The 17,816-nt window shown below is 36.0% G+C and overlaps 1 protein-coding gene across 1 annotated transcript in view; it reads right to left on the bottom strand.

The window, feature by feature from the left end:
* LOC123869110 (choline O-acetyltransferase) overlaps nucleotides 1-17,816 on the bottom strand; it is a 77,531-nt gene that overhangs the window by 10,650 nt on the left and 49,065 nt on the right. The window contains exons 3-4 of the mRNA XM_045911848.1: nucleotides 8,137-8,219; nucleotides 7,101-7,292 (exon numbers count right to left, since the gene is read on the bottom strand). Coding sequence (XP_045767804.1) covers nucleotides 7,101-7,292; nucleotides 8,137-8,219 — 275 coding nt within the window. The remainder of the gene's footprint in view (nucleotides 1-7,100; nucleotides 7,293-8,136; nucleotides 8,220-17,816) is intronic.

Raw genomic sequence — 17,816 nt, 5'->3', positions numbered from 1 at the left:
TTACTATTTTTTAGGTGAAGGTAGGATTTATTGTCATTGATATTGTATAATGAGCTCTCAATGCTCGATGACGGTACTGTCCTTGTAGCAACTTCTGTTGCAATCCTGGATAAACTGAATGGTGCTGGGCTAAATTGAATAGTGCTGGAAAGAGTACTTTTCTGATACGTTAAAGTCTTTGGGTACAGCAGCGAAAAATTTCTCATGACATTTTTAATTATTAAAGGCGTTGACTGAAAGAAGGTCATTACAGGCATATTTTTTGGTAATAAAGGAATCTTTAAAAGTTTAATAGATTCCTTTTCTTTGGTTCTAGAGCTAACAACCAAAGAAACATTAACATTTTTAGGTGGAGTGAAAATGGTTGACATAAATAATGGAGATGAAAATACTTTACTTGGAAAGTATTCTTTTTGTATTTTTGTTGGTGTTGTATTAACAGCTAAAATGTCTGAAATTTTGGGTGTATTATGAATTAAGTGAAATGATTTTACAGAAGTTAGTTTTCCTACGTGTGAAGCGTTAGCGATAGGTAGCGGCGTTGTTGTTTTATACGTTTCCATCATCTCTGTATGTGTAGTTTTATTTACTTTATTAAACAGCGTAAACAAACTTGGATTCACTTTGTTTAGCATTTGTAGTTTATTTTTAACACTAGCTTCGGTTGAACTGTGCTTCGAAGTTAATAAAAACGCATTAAATCCTTTGTTATTAGTGCTATCTCTTTTCGCCCACTCTTTTATTAAGGGCCCTTCGAACTTGTTACCTGATTGGTGTATTGACTGATTCTGAGATTGATTTTCAATAATTGCTATTGAATTAAATGTTGCAGATGATGTTTCTAAACTATATGTATTCACGGGTTTTAATTGTTTGGTATCGTTGACTTTAAAAAGTATCGTGGATAAAGATTGGTTCACTTTGTTTAATAAAGATTCGTTTTGGATTTTCTTGGTATTTGTTTTCAGTGGTGGATGTAAGAATTTATTACTATTAAAAAATGATTTAAATTGAGTAGATGATGCAGCCGAGACTATCATATTAGTTGTTGCTTGCCCCGTTGTAAAAATTGATTTCTCAGTATTTTGAATATTCATGTTTGGTAAACTATAAGCTGCTGATAGTGTTGAAAATTTATTTATGCCTAGTGACTGTGTTTGTTCTATTTTAATTTTCTTTGGGGAAAATGGGGTCACCTCATACTTAGGTAGGTATAGGTACCTCATAGGTATTCTATCTTGGTTGATTCTATTTTCCCTTTCTAGTGTATACTCAAGTTCATTTTTCTTCAATTCATTAAGAGCAGTTGTAATATCTAGTTTTGCATAATATTCATCATTGATGCTCAATGTAGAAACAGGTGTCTCCGTATTAGGTATGTTTTTTACTGAAACGGATTTTAGTGAAGATGTTTTAGGTTTATCTGTACTTAGAAGTTTCTTCTGCTTGACTTCGTTGTCTTTAGTGAGTAATGGTAGGATAGTTTTGGCAATTATTTGGTATTCTGTTTTGGATTGTGGTGATTTACCTAGGACAGTCTTTGCTTGCTTATACGACAATGTGTGAAATGTTTTATCTATTTGAGTTGTATTAATACTATTATTTTTTACTATTTGATTTGAAATGAGTGCAGTTGTGATTTTATATTCATCTTTATTACTTGCAAGTTTTGTCTTACTGTTATCATCCGTTATATTTTGCCTAAATTTCTCTGTCAATTTGATTATCATCGATTCTCCAACTGTATTTGTACTTATATTCAGAATACTTGTTAAGGTGGAATTTTGTTGTTCTATTGAGTTGTGTTTTTGAGATATATAATACGTAGTAGAACCTTCTTTGGTTTTAATTGTATCAGGTGTTTTATTAGGTAGTGTAATTTTTTTATTCTTTACGTTACTGGAACTGTTGGTTGTTAGTAATGCTTGAAGCTTATTCATGTCGAGCAAACTTGTTTTTTTATCTTTATTTACCCTAAAATAGGTTTTGGGTAAAGTATGTGCATCTTGTGATTCAATATCAGCCACTTCAGTTAATGGTACCACAAGTTTATAGTCTCTTGGTGTTATTGTAATTTTTTTTGTTTGAAGAAAATTACTCTGAGTTGAATGAATCGTATGAATATCTTGCATGGGCATAGTATTTAAATATTGAGTTTGCAATTTTATTTTGCGAGCTTTGTTTTTATCTGCAACATTTGACTCTTCCACTATCGTTATTTTTTGATTGTTTTTATAAGTTTTTCCTACATAAGTAACCTTTTTGTCTGATAAATGTGGAAACATTGATTCGTGTGTAGTATTTCTTATAGTACTGAATAAATTAGTTTGTAAAGAGCTATATCTTTGTGTCTGTGATGCGTGGTGGTGTTGATAACTTTCAGATGCATAGTTTGCAGATTGTTTCTGTCTTTTAATTTTATTACTTGTAGTATTTTGCGTATTGTTACTTTTCTGTTCGTTATTAGTTATATGAAATATCGAATTGTTCAGTTTTTGTAATATTGCTGAAGTTATTGATGTCAAAGTTACACCTTCGTAGTAATTATTAGTAGTCCGTAGTGCATTATCCAAGTTATGTTGTTCAATATCTTTGCCTACAACTTGCACTCCAGTGACGGTGGTGGAAAATTTAGTTTCATTATTAGTTTTAAATTTTAAAATGTTATAATCGTTTCTTGAAGACAAATCTATAGTTTGAGTCACCGGAAAAGTTTTTTCTGTTGACAAATCTTGTAAATTGTTTTCATCTGCTAAAGTGCCCCGGATCTTTTCTAAAAAGGTTTTCAACAAAGATGCATCCGTTTGTCCTTGATTTTTGTCATTTATTTTATATGAGGCTGTAGATATAATTGGTGTAGCCATTCGTATTATCTCTACTTTCTGCAAGTTTTTATTCGTCGCTCTAGATAGAGGCATAATAGTTGTACGATTTACAATGTCTACAGATAATATAAATTTCATAGGTATGAGCGAAAGATCCATTCTATTTTTATTCGTTGTATTTGGCAACTCAGTATAGTTTTCAACAGAAAAACTATTTGAAATCTGTTCTGTAGTAGCAATTTTACTTTTATTTTCTACATTTCTACTTATATATACGGTGTCGGAATTGTCTGGGCTCCAACTTAATGTTGATCTTCGAATTGAATTTAAATTCTGCTTTGTAAAGGAATCTTTGGATGTCAAAATAATTGACTGATTTAAGTTATTGTTTATCTTCTGCGTTATCGATCCATTAACTTTTGCTGTGGTTTGTTTATTATACTTAGGTTTAACTTCATACGTTTTTGGTTGGTGGTTTAATTTAGGGGAAATGAAATTTCTCTTTGTAAGAAAATAAGTAGTTGTTTCACTATCTGATGTTAGTACTGCTCTGTTATTAGGGGTTGACCAGTTTTTCTGTGTATATTTCTCTGTTTCGAGGGATGTAGTTTTTGACGACAAAGTTAGAGTTTCACTATTTCCAGTAGCTCTTGGTATTTTATTTAAGTTAAGTTGCTCAATGTCACTATTTTTAATTAAAACTTCTGTTGGATACACAGTTGGATTAGTTTCATTATTAAAAGTTTTAATAAAAATTGTAGTATTGTCATTCGTATTGTAAACTGTAGTCTGATTTGTCAGTAAAGTGTTTTTCGTTAAAACTTCTATTGAATTACGTCCCAGTGTGGAAGTATTCCTTGCATTTTGCATAATTGTTGGCTTTATAGTTTCCACATGTGATGTATCTATTAGTGTCTTTGGCACAATGATATTTTTGTCTTCTGTTTTCGATGTCACATGTGTTGTTAATGACAGTTTAGAATTATCTGCAGCATGTGTTTGATTTTGTTCATTTGTCATATACAATTTTGTAGATAAAGTTGATGTTGCTGGATGTAACCTCTGAACATTTTCTTTGTCTTCCATTCTAGACAGAGGCACTACAGTTATATGATTTTCAAGTTCGTCAGATAGTGCGAATGAGATAGTCGGAATAGAGAGGTCTGTTCTAATTTTATTGTCTCTTTTTATTATAGACAAATCAACTGTCTCATTCTCCACTGAAGTATTTGCCTTTGGAATTGGATTTTTCCACAATATTATGTTATTCCGTGCACTCCCCATAATTCGTTGTGTTGTGTTTTCTTTTTGAGGTCTTCTTGGTGTTGTTTTTGGAGCAACAGTACCTTTGCTTTCCATATTCGTTTTATGGCATGTCGTCAAAGGTGGTTCAAATTTATTCACATCTGCCTGTGTTTCATTCTCTTCATGTAACTTGTATATAACATGTTTCGCCGTTTTTAACATCTGAGCATTCTGCATATTTATATTCTTTTTTCTATGTACATTTTGTTCTACAAGTAGTACAAATTGTGTGGTTGAGACTAAAAGATCCATCCTAGTCTTATTTATATCCTTTGCTGTGGTAACAACTGCTTGATTTGCCAGCAAAGTGTTCGCCTGTGCTGTTGAATTGTCCCCTCGTGTTAAGTTACTCCACGCATTATCCATAATTTGCGGCCTTACATTTTCTTTACGTGGTTTTCTTGTTATTGTATTTGAAACAATGATACTTTTGTTTCTCGTTACTATATGTGTGGATAACCATGATTTAAATTTATTTTTCCGTTCTTTATTTTCTTTACTTGACCTTATTGATGCTGTAGATAAAGTAGGCGCTGCCTTTTGTGATATCTGTTCTTTCTGCAGTTTTATTTCTGTTGCTCTAGATGGAGGCAGCACAGTTGTATGATTTTCAAGGTAAGCTACGTGTAGTGTAGGTTGTGAAGGCGTGACAAAAAGATCTATTCCATTTTTATTTTCATACTTTCTTACGGGCAAATCAATTATCCGATTTGCCAGTGAAGTGTTTTCTGTTAAAATTTGTGTAAAATTTTCTTTCAGTGTAAAGTTACTCCAGTTATTTGTTTTAACTTTTGGTTGTATATTTTCTTCATGGAGTTTTTTTCCTATTGTATTTGGCATATCGGTACTTTTATTTTCTTTATTTTCCATACTAATTATGTATGTCGTCAAAGATGGTCCAAATTTATTAGAGTCTAGCTGTGTTTGGTTTTCTTTATTAATCTTGTAAAATGTATATAGAGCAGGTGTTTCCGTTTGTAACATCTGTTCATTTCCAAATTTTATATCCGTCGCTATGGATATTACTGAAACTGTCGTTGCAGTTTTGTTTTCAACGTTTGTTTTGTCCATAGTTTGATTCCTCAGAAAACTTTTCCCTGTAAAAAAATCCACTGAATTGTCAGCCATTACAAAATTACTTAGTATATTTTGCCCAATATTAGGCTTTCTATTTTCCTCTCGCAATCTTGCTGATACTGTATATGTTGTGTTATAGCTTTCAATTTGCTCAGCGTTGTTAATGGTGGTGGTATTTGGTAGTGTATTGTTTGTTGATGAATACTCTCCAAAATCTAATAAGTAATTTTCTTTACTAGTTTTAACATTCTTTTCTGAAGTAAAATTTGGAACTACCCATAGTGTAGCAGTAGCTATGCTTGATAAAATAGTAGTGGGCAAACGTTTCTCGGAAATATATTGACTTTCATTGCAGTTTTTGGAAATGAACTTCTCATCGGGAATATCCTTTTGGGTAATTTTGCCATTGTACAGATTTATTAAATTCTTAATATTCGATATGATATTTTTGAAATAATTGTCATTTTGGTGTTTAGACTTATATTTTATTTGATCTATACCCATAAACGCATTTCTTTCTGAGTAAATACGATTTTCACATAACGTTAGTAATGATTTATTACAGCATCGATCTGGGAAATTTTTCAGATTTAGATTACTTAAGACGTTTATGTAAATTTTTACAGTACCTCTTACATTGAGTACTTTAAAATTTTTAATAGAATTCTTTCTTCGACTTTCTATGATAAAAATGTACAAAGAATACAGATGACATTTTTTAACAGTGCCGATTCGTTCATATTCGTTATTAAACATTGAATCTATGATATGGATATCCACTAAACTTTGTCTACTAAGAGTCTCATTAACTTCGTTTTCATTGACACTGTACAAGCTGTGTTGTAGATCCAAATTATCCAATAAAGGATGTAATGTTATAATTACTATTACATCACGTTCATCTCCACGATGAAAAGATGCTTCATGTTTGTATAAAGGATATTTCTGAATTTTATAAATGTGGTTATCAATACCTTTGATTAGAGCATGATATAACAATCTGTATTCCTTATTATTTGGATGCTCAGTAGAATTTTGATATTGTTTTATCGGATCAATATCATCTTTGAGATCCTTATTCAACACTGTTTCTTCATTACTTTTCACTATTTCACTGTTATTATCTTTTGGCGCTTGGTGTAAGTCTGTACAAGTACGATTGTACATATTTTTGTAAAAGTTTATATCGCTTTCTTGATCTGCTTCATCTTCAGGGAGTAGCGAATTAGTTTCACCATGAAATGTTTCATGTTTCTTGAGTTTTTCACGTAAACATGAGCACAAACTTTTTATTAAAGTTAACGTGACGTCACTAGCTGCTGCATTTGCTGACTGTAGATTTTTCAATAATTTATCTATAAGATTTGGTTGTGGGATTAAGCTAACATTTTCTGTGACCGTATTTAGGAGCCAAAAAATCAAGTACAAATTCCTTATTCGTAAGTTCATTTTCGAGGTAAATAGGCTTATTTTTTGACGACATGTTTGTTTGAAATTACTTGGAAATGGTTGGTTTAGCAAACAATACGACTAACGTAATACTGTTTTGAGTTATGAATCTGTAAAGAGAAACACGTTCGTGACGATAAGGTGCTAAAATTTAAGAAAAAGGAAATTCAAAGGGCTTAATGAAACTGCCGTACTCCTTCCAAGTTAGCCCACTTCCTAATTACTTTGCGTCATCATTTACCATCAGGTGAGATCGTAGTCAACGCAGAGTGAACTAGTCAAGGGCTAATTCGTATCAGAAAAAAAGGTCAATTAAAAACTTTAGTAATAGACAAAACGTCAAGTGAATCTACCTTAGGATATTTTTGTAGGTTATCGCTGAAGTTACCTTTTTTTGGACAATCAACCCATTCGAAATTAAATATAATAAAAATACAAGCTCACCCAGTTAATCATTTCTTTTTGCCTTTCCACGAGTTTCGCCTGCATCTTGGGTCCGAGGTCCTCCGCGAACCTCTTCACCAGCTCCTGCGTCTTCTCCAGCTGCTGTTGGCTGACGATCACCGTCGCGAACTCCAGGTACGAGTCCAGGGTCGGCTGCAGCTCCGGCACCGGCAACTTGGCCACTTGCACACACTGGATAAGGACAAACAGCTAGACTAGCTAGTTGTTTGCTAGCTGCTAGTAGCAAACAACTAGAAATTCAAACGGCTAGACTAGGTAGTTGTTTGCTAGCTAGTAGCAAACAGCTAGAAATTCTTAGGCAAGCAGTCGATTTAAGGGTTCCGTACCTTAAAAGGAAAAACGGAACCCTTATAGGATCACTTTGTTGTCTGTCTGTCTGTCAAGAAAACCTATGGAGTACTTCTCGTTGATCTAAAATCATTAAATTTGGCGGATAGGAAGGTCTTATAGCACAAGTAACGGAAATATCCGAAAACCGTGAATTTCTGGTCATCTCAAATAAAAAATTAAAATGTGCTCAAATATGTTATATAATTAGTATTTTCTTGTACATTCTAAAACAGATTTTTATTTAATTTAATAATTTAAAGCAAAATTTCGGAAAAAGTAACCGAGTACGGAACCCTCGGTGCGCGAGTCTGACTCGCACTTGGCCGGTTTTTTTTAAATAAAAATAGCAAGCAATCGAGCAGACGGGTCACCTGATGTTAAGTGATAACCGCCGCCCATGAACACTGGCAGCACCAGAGGAACCGCCGATGCGATACGATCATGAAACTATTCTATATTTCACTAAGAAAATATTTTCGGAAATCACGAACATACATACTTTCGCCTTTTATAATATTAAAATTCAAAATTTCAAAATTCAAAATGTTTTTATTCAATTAAACTTTTACAAGTGCTTTTGAACCGTCAAAAATATCTACCACTGGTTCGGAATGCCGTTCGTACCGAGAAGAACCAGCAAGAAACTCGGCGGTTGCTCTTATCAAGTACAAAGTAGGGACTGTACCTGGTTGAAGTCTTCGTCGTCGGTGCCGTAGACCTGAGTACTGAGCCATCTCTTCGGTAGAGACAACAGTGACTCTCCCCATCCTGCAAACGAAGAAAATACTCATCTGAAAAATTATTATCAGCGTATGATGGGTTCATTCCTGAAGAATAGGAAACTATCGTACCAGCCGTTGACTTCATTCACACCTGATGGTAAGTGAGGATACAGTCTAGAGGCAATAGTGCTACAAAAAATTTGGTAGTAGCCAGTAGGTATGTATTTATTACAAAGGGACCTTAAGTCGCGAACGGCTGGAGTGTTCATTCTCATTTTCATTATTCCTGTCCAAAAGTGTATTTACAATTACCCAATATGAATTAATGATTTGCCCCGATTACTAACTCGAGCTGTCGCGTACTATTTATATCGACCTCATTATTTTGTTATGTTCTGTAACTTATCAAACACGCTGTATAATCTAATTATATTACGTTCTGGTATAATTGTACTGCTATAGACCTTCTTATAAGCCTTCTAAATTAGACCACTTCCATTTTCGACTGTATCGTCACATACCAGTAGGTGATATAACGCGGTCAAGACCAATTTTTGATCCAATAAAATTTCTATGGTCTCCTCCGAATCTGTTTCATTTATCGTCCTGTAGTTTAATTTATCTACATTTTTACCTGAGTCGGGGTCTCAATATACAAGGCTGATGGACACCTCAACCTTCGAGAGTACATAATCCTCTCTAGCGGGGCTCTATTGGCAATATCCTGTCGGGGAAATAGGGAAAGGGGAAATAAACTCTCGCAGTTTACTAAAGAGGATTAGTTTGCTGATATTTTGCGGGTGTACAGACCGTTCGCTGTAACTTGCCCCTTACCGTCATGTTGGTACCATTGCAGTTCAAACAATAATTAATCCGAAGTTCTAAGAAATAAAGTAAATAAAGCAATGGTAGCAACATGAGGGCAGAGGACAAGTTATAGTGATCGGTCTGTGTACATTATATTATAGCTTAGAAATAATTATTTTAAGTTTTTTAGGGTTCCGTACCTCAAAAGGAAAAACGGAACCCTTATAGGATCACTTTGTTGTCTGTCTGTCTGTCAAGAAACCTATAGGGTACTTCCCGTTGACCTAGACTCATGAAATTCGGTAGGTAGGTAGGTCTTATAGCACAAGTACAGGAATAAATCTGAAAACCGCGAATTTGTGGTTACATCATTTAAAAAAAAAAGTTAAAATGTGTTTTAATTTTCAAAATAAGATAACTATACCAAGTGGGGTATCATATGAAAGGGCTTTACCTGTACATCCTCAAACAGATTTTTATTTATTTTTATGTATAATAGTTTTTGATTTATCGTGCAAAATGTTGGAAAAAATATCCGAGTACGGAACCCTCAGTGCGCGAGTCTGACACGCACTTGGCCGGTTTTTGTCAATCGCATACAAATCTGAATTCATTTTCACGAACGACTTGAAACTGTGCCAAACTTGAACCAAAAGTTCGTAGTTTGATATTTATTATTTAATTTTAATTATAGTTATCTTACTTTGAAAATTGAAACATATTTTAAATTTTTTTTAAATGATGTGACCACAAATTCGCGGTTTTCACATTTATTCCTGTACTTGTGCTATAAGACCTACCTACCTGCCAAATTTCATGATTCTAGGTCAACGGGAAGTACCCTATAGGTTTCTCGACAGACACAACGGACAGACAGACGTACAACAAAAGTGCTCATATAAGGGTTCCGTTTTTTCTTTTGAGGTACGGAACCCTAAAAACGCGATCAAGAACCCGGGACTTCCCAATTATAAGACCACAGCGTTTACCACTGTGCCATCCAGGGTAAAACTACAGAACGCACGTCGATGCAGGGGCAAAATCGCTGATACTGAAATCATCTCGACTGCTAGTACTTATGGGTCTAAACAAGAATCTGACAATACCACAGAATAGTAGGTACTTACTATCACACTAATATTATAAAGGAGAAAGTTTGTATGTGTGTGTGTGTGTGTGTATGTTTGTTACTCCTTCACGCAAAAACTACTGGACGGATTGGGCTGAAATTTAGAATGGATATAGTAGATTATACCCTGGATTAGCTTATAGGCTACTTTTTATCCCGGAAAATCAAAGAGTTCCCACGGGAATTTTAAAAAACCTACATCCACGCGAACGAAGTCGCGGGCATCAGCTAGTACTTACTAACGAACAAAAGCTTGGAAGCATTCGTGTCAGATCGAAACTATTTGAATTGTACTTTGAAATGCAGAACAGTCTATTGAATTTCAATTTTATTACTGAACTGAAAATATTCAGTCTATCTAGGTACATACTTGTAGTTCACAATTGAATTTAAGTAGCCGTCCGAAGAAAGCTCGTTCCAAGTCGTTCAAAGTCTGGGCTGAATTGTATTTACATCCCATTTGTTACAACTTTTCAGTTAAACCACTCGGTACCGATATAACTGACAAGTGTAATTTAAAAATTTATAACACCCCCGACAAGTGAAGGATACAGTAACTAGAAAAGATCTGATAACTTTCAAACGGCTGAACCGATTTTCTTGGATTATAGCTAAGAACACTCTCGATCTTACCTTTCAAACAAAAAAAAAACTAAATTAAAATCGGTTCATTAGTTTAGGAGCTATGATGCCACAGACAGACACACAGATACACACGTCAAACTTATAACACCCAGCTTTTTGGGTTGGGGGTTAAAAAGTAGAATTACTAACTATGTTACGGTATTAGGTAACTATACTTACCTATAGTCCGCGACACGTTGAGATGGCAATTGGGGTATGAGGCGGGAGGACGCCCCGCATACCCGCTTGTCACCCGCGCTCGCCCGCATCGGGTTAGCACGAGGGCTGTGCGGGGCGTTCGCTCCCCGATTGCCATTTCAACCTGTCGCGTACTATAACCATCAATGCAAGTAGATAAGGGTAAAAATTATTTTGGATAAAGTATCTGCATTCCACAAGAGATAGCTTGGGTCCTGAAAACTACTTTTTATCCCGGAAAATCAAAGAGTTCCCACGGGATTTAAGAACCTAAATCCACGCGATCACAGGAATCGGCTAGTTTTCAATTTAAAAAAAAAAAACAGAATAATCTAAAGTATGTACTATGCCTAAAAATAATTAAGTAAGTATAGGATATCTGATTCTTCTAAAGGATACTCGTTAGTTGTATAGGAAAATTTTCCTATTATCGTTGGTAGCCTACTAGCACAGCCTTGATTTCGTTTAACTGTGCTACTAGGTACCTACTATTTTGCAATGTAACAACTTAGATTTATCAGTAGACACTCTAGACACTTATTGAAATAACAATATACTTACTAACTAATACCCAGCAATGCGCGGGTATGCAATTGCTTGTATAGTATAGAATATTATTGTAAATTGAACAATTGAAAAGAGCAACCGCCGAGTTTCTTGCTGGTTCTTCTCGGTAGGAACGGTATTCCGAACCAGTGGTAAATTATTTGACGATTCAAAAGCACTCGTAAAAGTTTATTTGAATAAAAATCTATTCTATTCTATTCTATTCTAATATTACGAGTAATCATGTTTCCTAGCCTACTTATTATTCCAAACCTTCATTTTTGTTATACTACTTTTCATTTTTATTACACCAGTTACATTTGAATTATTAGGCATTAAAATCCTCTATCTATCATTTTATAATGCTATTAATTATTGGACTGTACATAGGGGGAGAAACAAATTTACATCAACACGCTACGAGGTAGTATTCACATACTACAATGTACACCCCCTACATTATATCTGGCAAGGTGTTGATTCCCACGGGGATCGCCTCGCTCCTTACTTTACACGTGGACGTGAGTCATGAAGAATCGTGCCAAAACAAATTTTGCCAAATTGAATTTCATGCGGCATATTTTGATAAGGTATTATTTTTGCACTTATTCTTTGATGTTACAATAAGATAATGCTTCCTTACTCTTTTAGTTTTGCCAGTTAACGCTTTTATACACATACTCTCCTTGATGATAGCCAGGATTGCGTCCGCGGGGCTTAGGTTTTTTAAAAATCCCGTGGAAAATCTTCAATTATATCCTGGAAATTTGAAATTTTTATGTTTTTAAAATAATTAATATATTAGAAATGTTTGTAGAAATTCCACCCCCGGAATTTACGCACTAATCGATCTCCAATCCAAATCCAAGCTATTCATTCGATATCTTTGACATATCTCCGTCATATTATGTCCGATTTGAATCCGAGGCACATCCGAGATATTATCACGGATGTCGGACAGAACTCGGATGACGGAAGCCGGATCTAGTGCGTAAGCGTATACAAATAGTTCTATGACTACTTAGGAACGTATTTTCACTCACTCGGATGAGTCAGTTCAAACTGAATGAGTTTAAGCTGAGTCTTAGTAGGAAGCCTACCGTCCATTAGACTATACGTCATAATAGCTGTTAAAAAATGAGATAACTTATCCTACTGAGGTAGGTACTTATAGGTTATAAAAAGTATCAAAAGAATTCAGGGTGTAGCTGATGTACGCTCCGGATTAAAATTGGTCAGCCCTGCGATTTAATTACGCAACCCTAGCGTGTCGTGTGATGTGATGACGGTGAGGACAGGGTGGCGGACGGAAAGTTGTATTGTTACCATAGGTTAGATTAGAACTATAGGTTACGAATTACGAAGTTACGAAGTTACGAATCGACGTGATTTTTTACTTGGATATACCTAGTTAAAGACCTGTAGAGTGATACTTTTTATTCCGAAAAATCAAAGAGAAACCTAAATCCACGCGAACGAAGTCGCGGGCATCAGTTTTTTTTATAACAGAATTTAAGACTCGAACACGGGAGAATGAATGACCAGAAATTTATCAAATATTTCAACATTAATTTCAGTTTTTAGGGTCCCGTATGTCAGAATAAAAAACGGAACCCGTATAGGGTCACTCGTGTGGCTGTCTGTCTGTCCGTCTGTGACAGCCAATTTGAACACAACAGGATACCAATTTTCATTTTTGAATAGCAAAAAAATTTTTGGAGACCTCCACTTTTTTTGATGTAACATCCATTAGGTAATTTTTTTTCGTATAAAATAATATATAGCCTATGTCACCCAGACCTTTACAACGAATCAACTGACACCTCATTCATGAAAATCAACCCAGTAGTTTAGGCTCTACGATGGAACACACAGAATATGGATACAAACATACATACATACATCGACTGCTAAAATCATAACCCTTCCTTTTGGCTTTGCCGCAGTCGGGTAAAAAAACCTCACCCGCTCTCTCATGTGATGTGATCTCAGCACAAGGGCGGGTCGTAGCTATGGCGACGCAGGTGCGCAGATCGATCGGGCAGGTGTGCCGCACACCGACATACCTACTTTATGTGGCTGTACACATTTGTAGCTGAACGGACGTTGACGAATTAAGCTCAAGGCTCACTGGCCCGGCAGAGTGGACACACGACGTCTTTACTGCGAGTGTTTTGTTTTTAGGGTTCCGTACCTGACTTAGTATATCTATCTATCTACCTATCCTAGTGGTTCGAATTAGAAACGAGGTAACAAATCGCTTCATACTTACCTTGAATTTCGACTGCGTATGGGTTATGTATGGGTGCCGATTTGGAGACTTCACACAGCCTCGAGACCAATAGAGAAATCGCAGGCATGCAGGTCTCCTCACGATGTTTTCATTCAATGTTAGAGCAGGTGATATTTAATTGCTTAGCGCGCATAATATAACTCCAAAAAGTTAAAGTTAAAGTCAAAGTCAAAGTCAAAATCATTTATTCAATGTAGGTACAATTGTACTCTTTTTGATGGTAAAAATTGTAAAATTTTAGTTGTTAAGTTAGAGGTGCGTGCCCGGGATCAAACTTTGCACTCCCGATTCGAAAGAAAGTATTTTACAACTAGGCTTTTATCACCACTTTTGTCATTTTTTTCGAAAATTGTAAGTTACGTCACTTTTACTCTGTTGGACTTCATTTGTAACCCGAGCGGCATCTTAGTAGAGACCCTCGTTAAGGACCCACTAACATAGCCCCTTAATATAATTAAGCAAGTTACACTAGTGTACGACGAGATACAATTGTTTACGTTGTCGCTTGTGGTGTTTTAATTAATATGGCGTATAAAAGTGATTTTGCTTTGAAAATTGAAAATGAATTGAAATTTAATAGATCAGGGTCGCTTCTTTAGGATTCCGTTCCAAAATGGAAAAAAAATAAACCTTATGGTGCGATTAATTCGTTTAATTTTTTATAAGAAATATCAATCCCTTATCTTCGACATTCGCAAAGCAAAAAACCAGTTTTAGAACTTAGTTTTGCGATCCCAAATAAAAGGGATTTGTTTTGGAGATAGTAGATTAATTTAACCAAATTACTATTCATAATACTCAGGTATGCTTCTTTTCAAGCTTAACGGAATCCTCGATGGGTAGGTAAGTCTAAGTTTTTTTTTTTTAATGTGAGAAGAGGAAATCTTTATGTTTGAACGTTTAAGAAATGTTGCACAACAAAATCTCCTCCATTTATATAATAGAAGTTTTAGCAATGGATGAACTTTTGAAGATCGCTGCGATATAGTCGAGGATTGGAAATAAAAAAAGGGAATAGAAATAAAAGGGTATTGGTGTAAATACAAATTGATCCACTTACTAATTAATATAAAAGCACGTACACACGTCAAGAGGGATCGACATGCGCCCTCAAAGGATTCTGTTTGTATTGAGAGGATCGAGTGCAACCGGAGGGCCAGAGGGCCCTGAGAGGGAACAGTAGGGTTAGCATGAGATTTTACATCTCACCACGATTGGACGCAACTATAATAATACACTCGCGACGTTTATAGATTACAAGTGTTGAAACAAATTAACTTAATTGGATTCAAACGTCCTTGATTTAAAATCATATATTTCAATAAGTGGCCTTCCAACTGACCTTGAAGTTAGTACGGACCTCAAGGCTTTGCCTTATATCGTCTATTACTCGCGGGAAAGATTGCTTCCCCTTGTTGTACCTACTTTAAGCTTGTAATAAAAGCTAAGGCCTGCTACCTTGGATAATGGTGATGAAATGACACTGTGCGCGATGTGGTAGCCACCAAACATGGGTATATAGTCTTAAGGCATATCCAGGCATCATCCTCATCGTCACTGTTTGCACCTGAGGGTTGCTATACTGGATTCAGCACAGATTTTTAGTTTCCACTTGTGGTGATATCTGTAGATATATAGAGGAATTTGAGCGTCTACAATAAAACAAGTTAGTTTAGTAGCATTTTATTTTGACCATAAAGTGTTCCCACGAATTCGAATTCTATCATCGTTAGCGAGCTGTAAAATCTCACACTAAACCTATAAGGTCCGGTATTTGCGTAGTCTCAATTACATTTTACAAAGGTACAGTTTGTTTTGTTTAACTAACTGAGTATATTTGGGCTTGTGTTCTATTGATATTTTTTTTCTAATTCACTGAAACGTTTGCATTATAAATACGTTTATAATTACAATGTTTTATGATAAAAAAATCTAATACTTGTTCCATCCATCAGCCTGTATGCGTCCACTGCTGGACATAGGCCTTTCCAAGAGCGCGCCACCAAACACGGTCCTCCGCCTTCCTCATCCACCCGCTCCCCGCCACCTTCTTCAGGTCATCGGTCCAGCGGGCAGGAGGTCGTCCCACACTGCGCTTACCGGTACGCGGTCTCCACTCCAGAACACGTCTGCCCCATCGGCCGTCGGTTCTGCGACAGACATGACCTGCCCATTGCCACTTCAGCTTGCTAATCCTTTGAGCTATGTCGGTTGCTTTTGTTCTTCTGCGAATTTCCTCGTTCCGGATTTTATCCCTGAGTGTGATACCCAACATAGCTCGCTCCATAGCGCGCTGAGCGACCTTTAGTTTGTGGACGAGGCCAACTGTCAGTGTCCACGTTTCTGCTCCATACGTCATCACAGGTAGGACGCACTGATTGAAGACCTTAGTCTTAAGGCTTTGCGGTATCGACGATTCGAAGACCTGACGTAGCTTTGAAAATGCTGCCCAGCCTAGCTGAATTCTTCTGTCAGCCTCCTTGTCGAAGTTGTTCCTGCCGAGTTGTATAATCTGGCCGAGGTAGTTATATTCTTGAACAACTTCGATGCTAACATTCCCGACGGTGACGGGTCTTGAGATAGCGTGCTCGTTAAACATTACTTTCGTTTTGTCTATGTTCATCTCAAGACCTACTCGTCTGGAAGAACAGCTAAGCTCGATCAGCATTTCCTCAAGTTCCTGCAGCGATTCAGCCAATAGAACTATGTCGTCCGCAAATCGCAAGTGTGAGATATTTTCGCCATTCACGTTTATGCCTCGACCTTTCCAATCCAATTCCTTAAACACGTCTTCTAGGGCACAGGTGAAAAGTTTTGGGGATATTACATCTCCCTGCCTCACACCTCTTCGTATAGGGATTGGATTGGTTTGTTGGTCTTGGACTTGGACGGACATGGTGGCGGAGTCATACAAACATCTCAACACTTGGATATAATGCCAGTCGACTTGGCATCGCTGCAAGCTTGCTTTCTTTGGGCATTTACAGAGAGGAGGACAATAATTCCCAAGATTAGTGTTGGAAGGGAGAATTGCAGGCAAAAGAGCTCAAGGTCGCCAGAGACGCAAATAATTGGACGATATAAGGGGATGGATAGGGCTTAGTTACCCAAAGTTGAAAGAGGCGGCTTTTAATAGAGAAGCTTTTTGGATGATGATCGCCAAACTTCTTCGTTTCGAAGAAGGCACGCGATGATGATGATGATGATGATAGAAATGTTACCCATTTCTTACAGCTTTCAATACTCAGTCAATCTGTCAAGTGTCAACCGTGACTAGGACTAGTGTCAACTGTCACGTAATAGCTGTCAAGTGCTACCTGTCAATTGTCAACCTAACTGTCACTGTCAATTGTCAAACCACAAGTCACAACCGTGAACTGAAGTGTACGGCGGTGAGGTCTGAATTTCTGAAAGACAAACCGGAATTCGGAAACTCAGAAAACCATTATTTATTTTAAATTGTGACTTTGGCGTTGGCTCGCCAATAATTATTAAGTGGTAGCTAATTTGTGATTAATGTGATAGTACTTAATTAGAATTATTGATTGTGTGTTACTAAAACTGAAGGAATAAAGATTTTCAAGTGTACAATGTATGGGTAAGCTATTTTTAATTATATGGATTTCGTAGCCTTCCTATTTTTATAAATCGCACTCGCTACATCACGCAGGAGCGTCAGATTAATATTTACAGTATATTTTTGTAAATAACATTGAATTTTACGAAAGAAAAATTACCGTGTGTTACACAAGAGAATTCTTTTTATTTATGGAAGGTTGCTATAAATTTAACTAAGTTATTTCTAAAAGATAACACCATATAAAAACGCGTTTTATTTCAGCAGTAATTAAAAATGTCTTGTTACGAAAAATTAAAGCTCCTTGTCTGGAAGAATTTTCTATTACAGAGAAGGCATAAATGGCAAACCATATTTGAAATAGCGTCTCCTGTGATATTTTCTTTATTTTTAATACTAATACGATGTCTCGTCGATCCGCAATCGCAACCACAAGTTGCTTATCCACCTTTCCTGCCAACATACTTCA

This window comes from Maniola jurtina, chromosome 10 (assembly GCF_905333055.1).
Source record: "Maniola jurtina chromosome 10, ilManJurt1.1, whole genome shotgun sequence".
Classification (NCBI taxonomy): domain Eukaryota; kingdom Metazoa; phylum Arthropoda; class Insecta; order Lepidoptera; family Nymphalidae; genus Maniola; species Maniola jurtina.
This window is presented reverse-complemented; position numbering and strand designations above follow the sequence as displayed.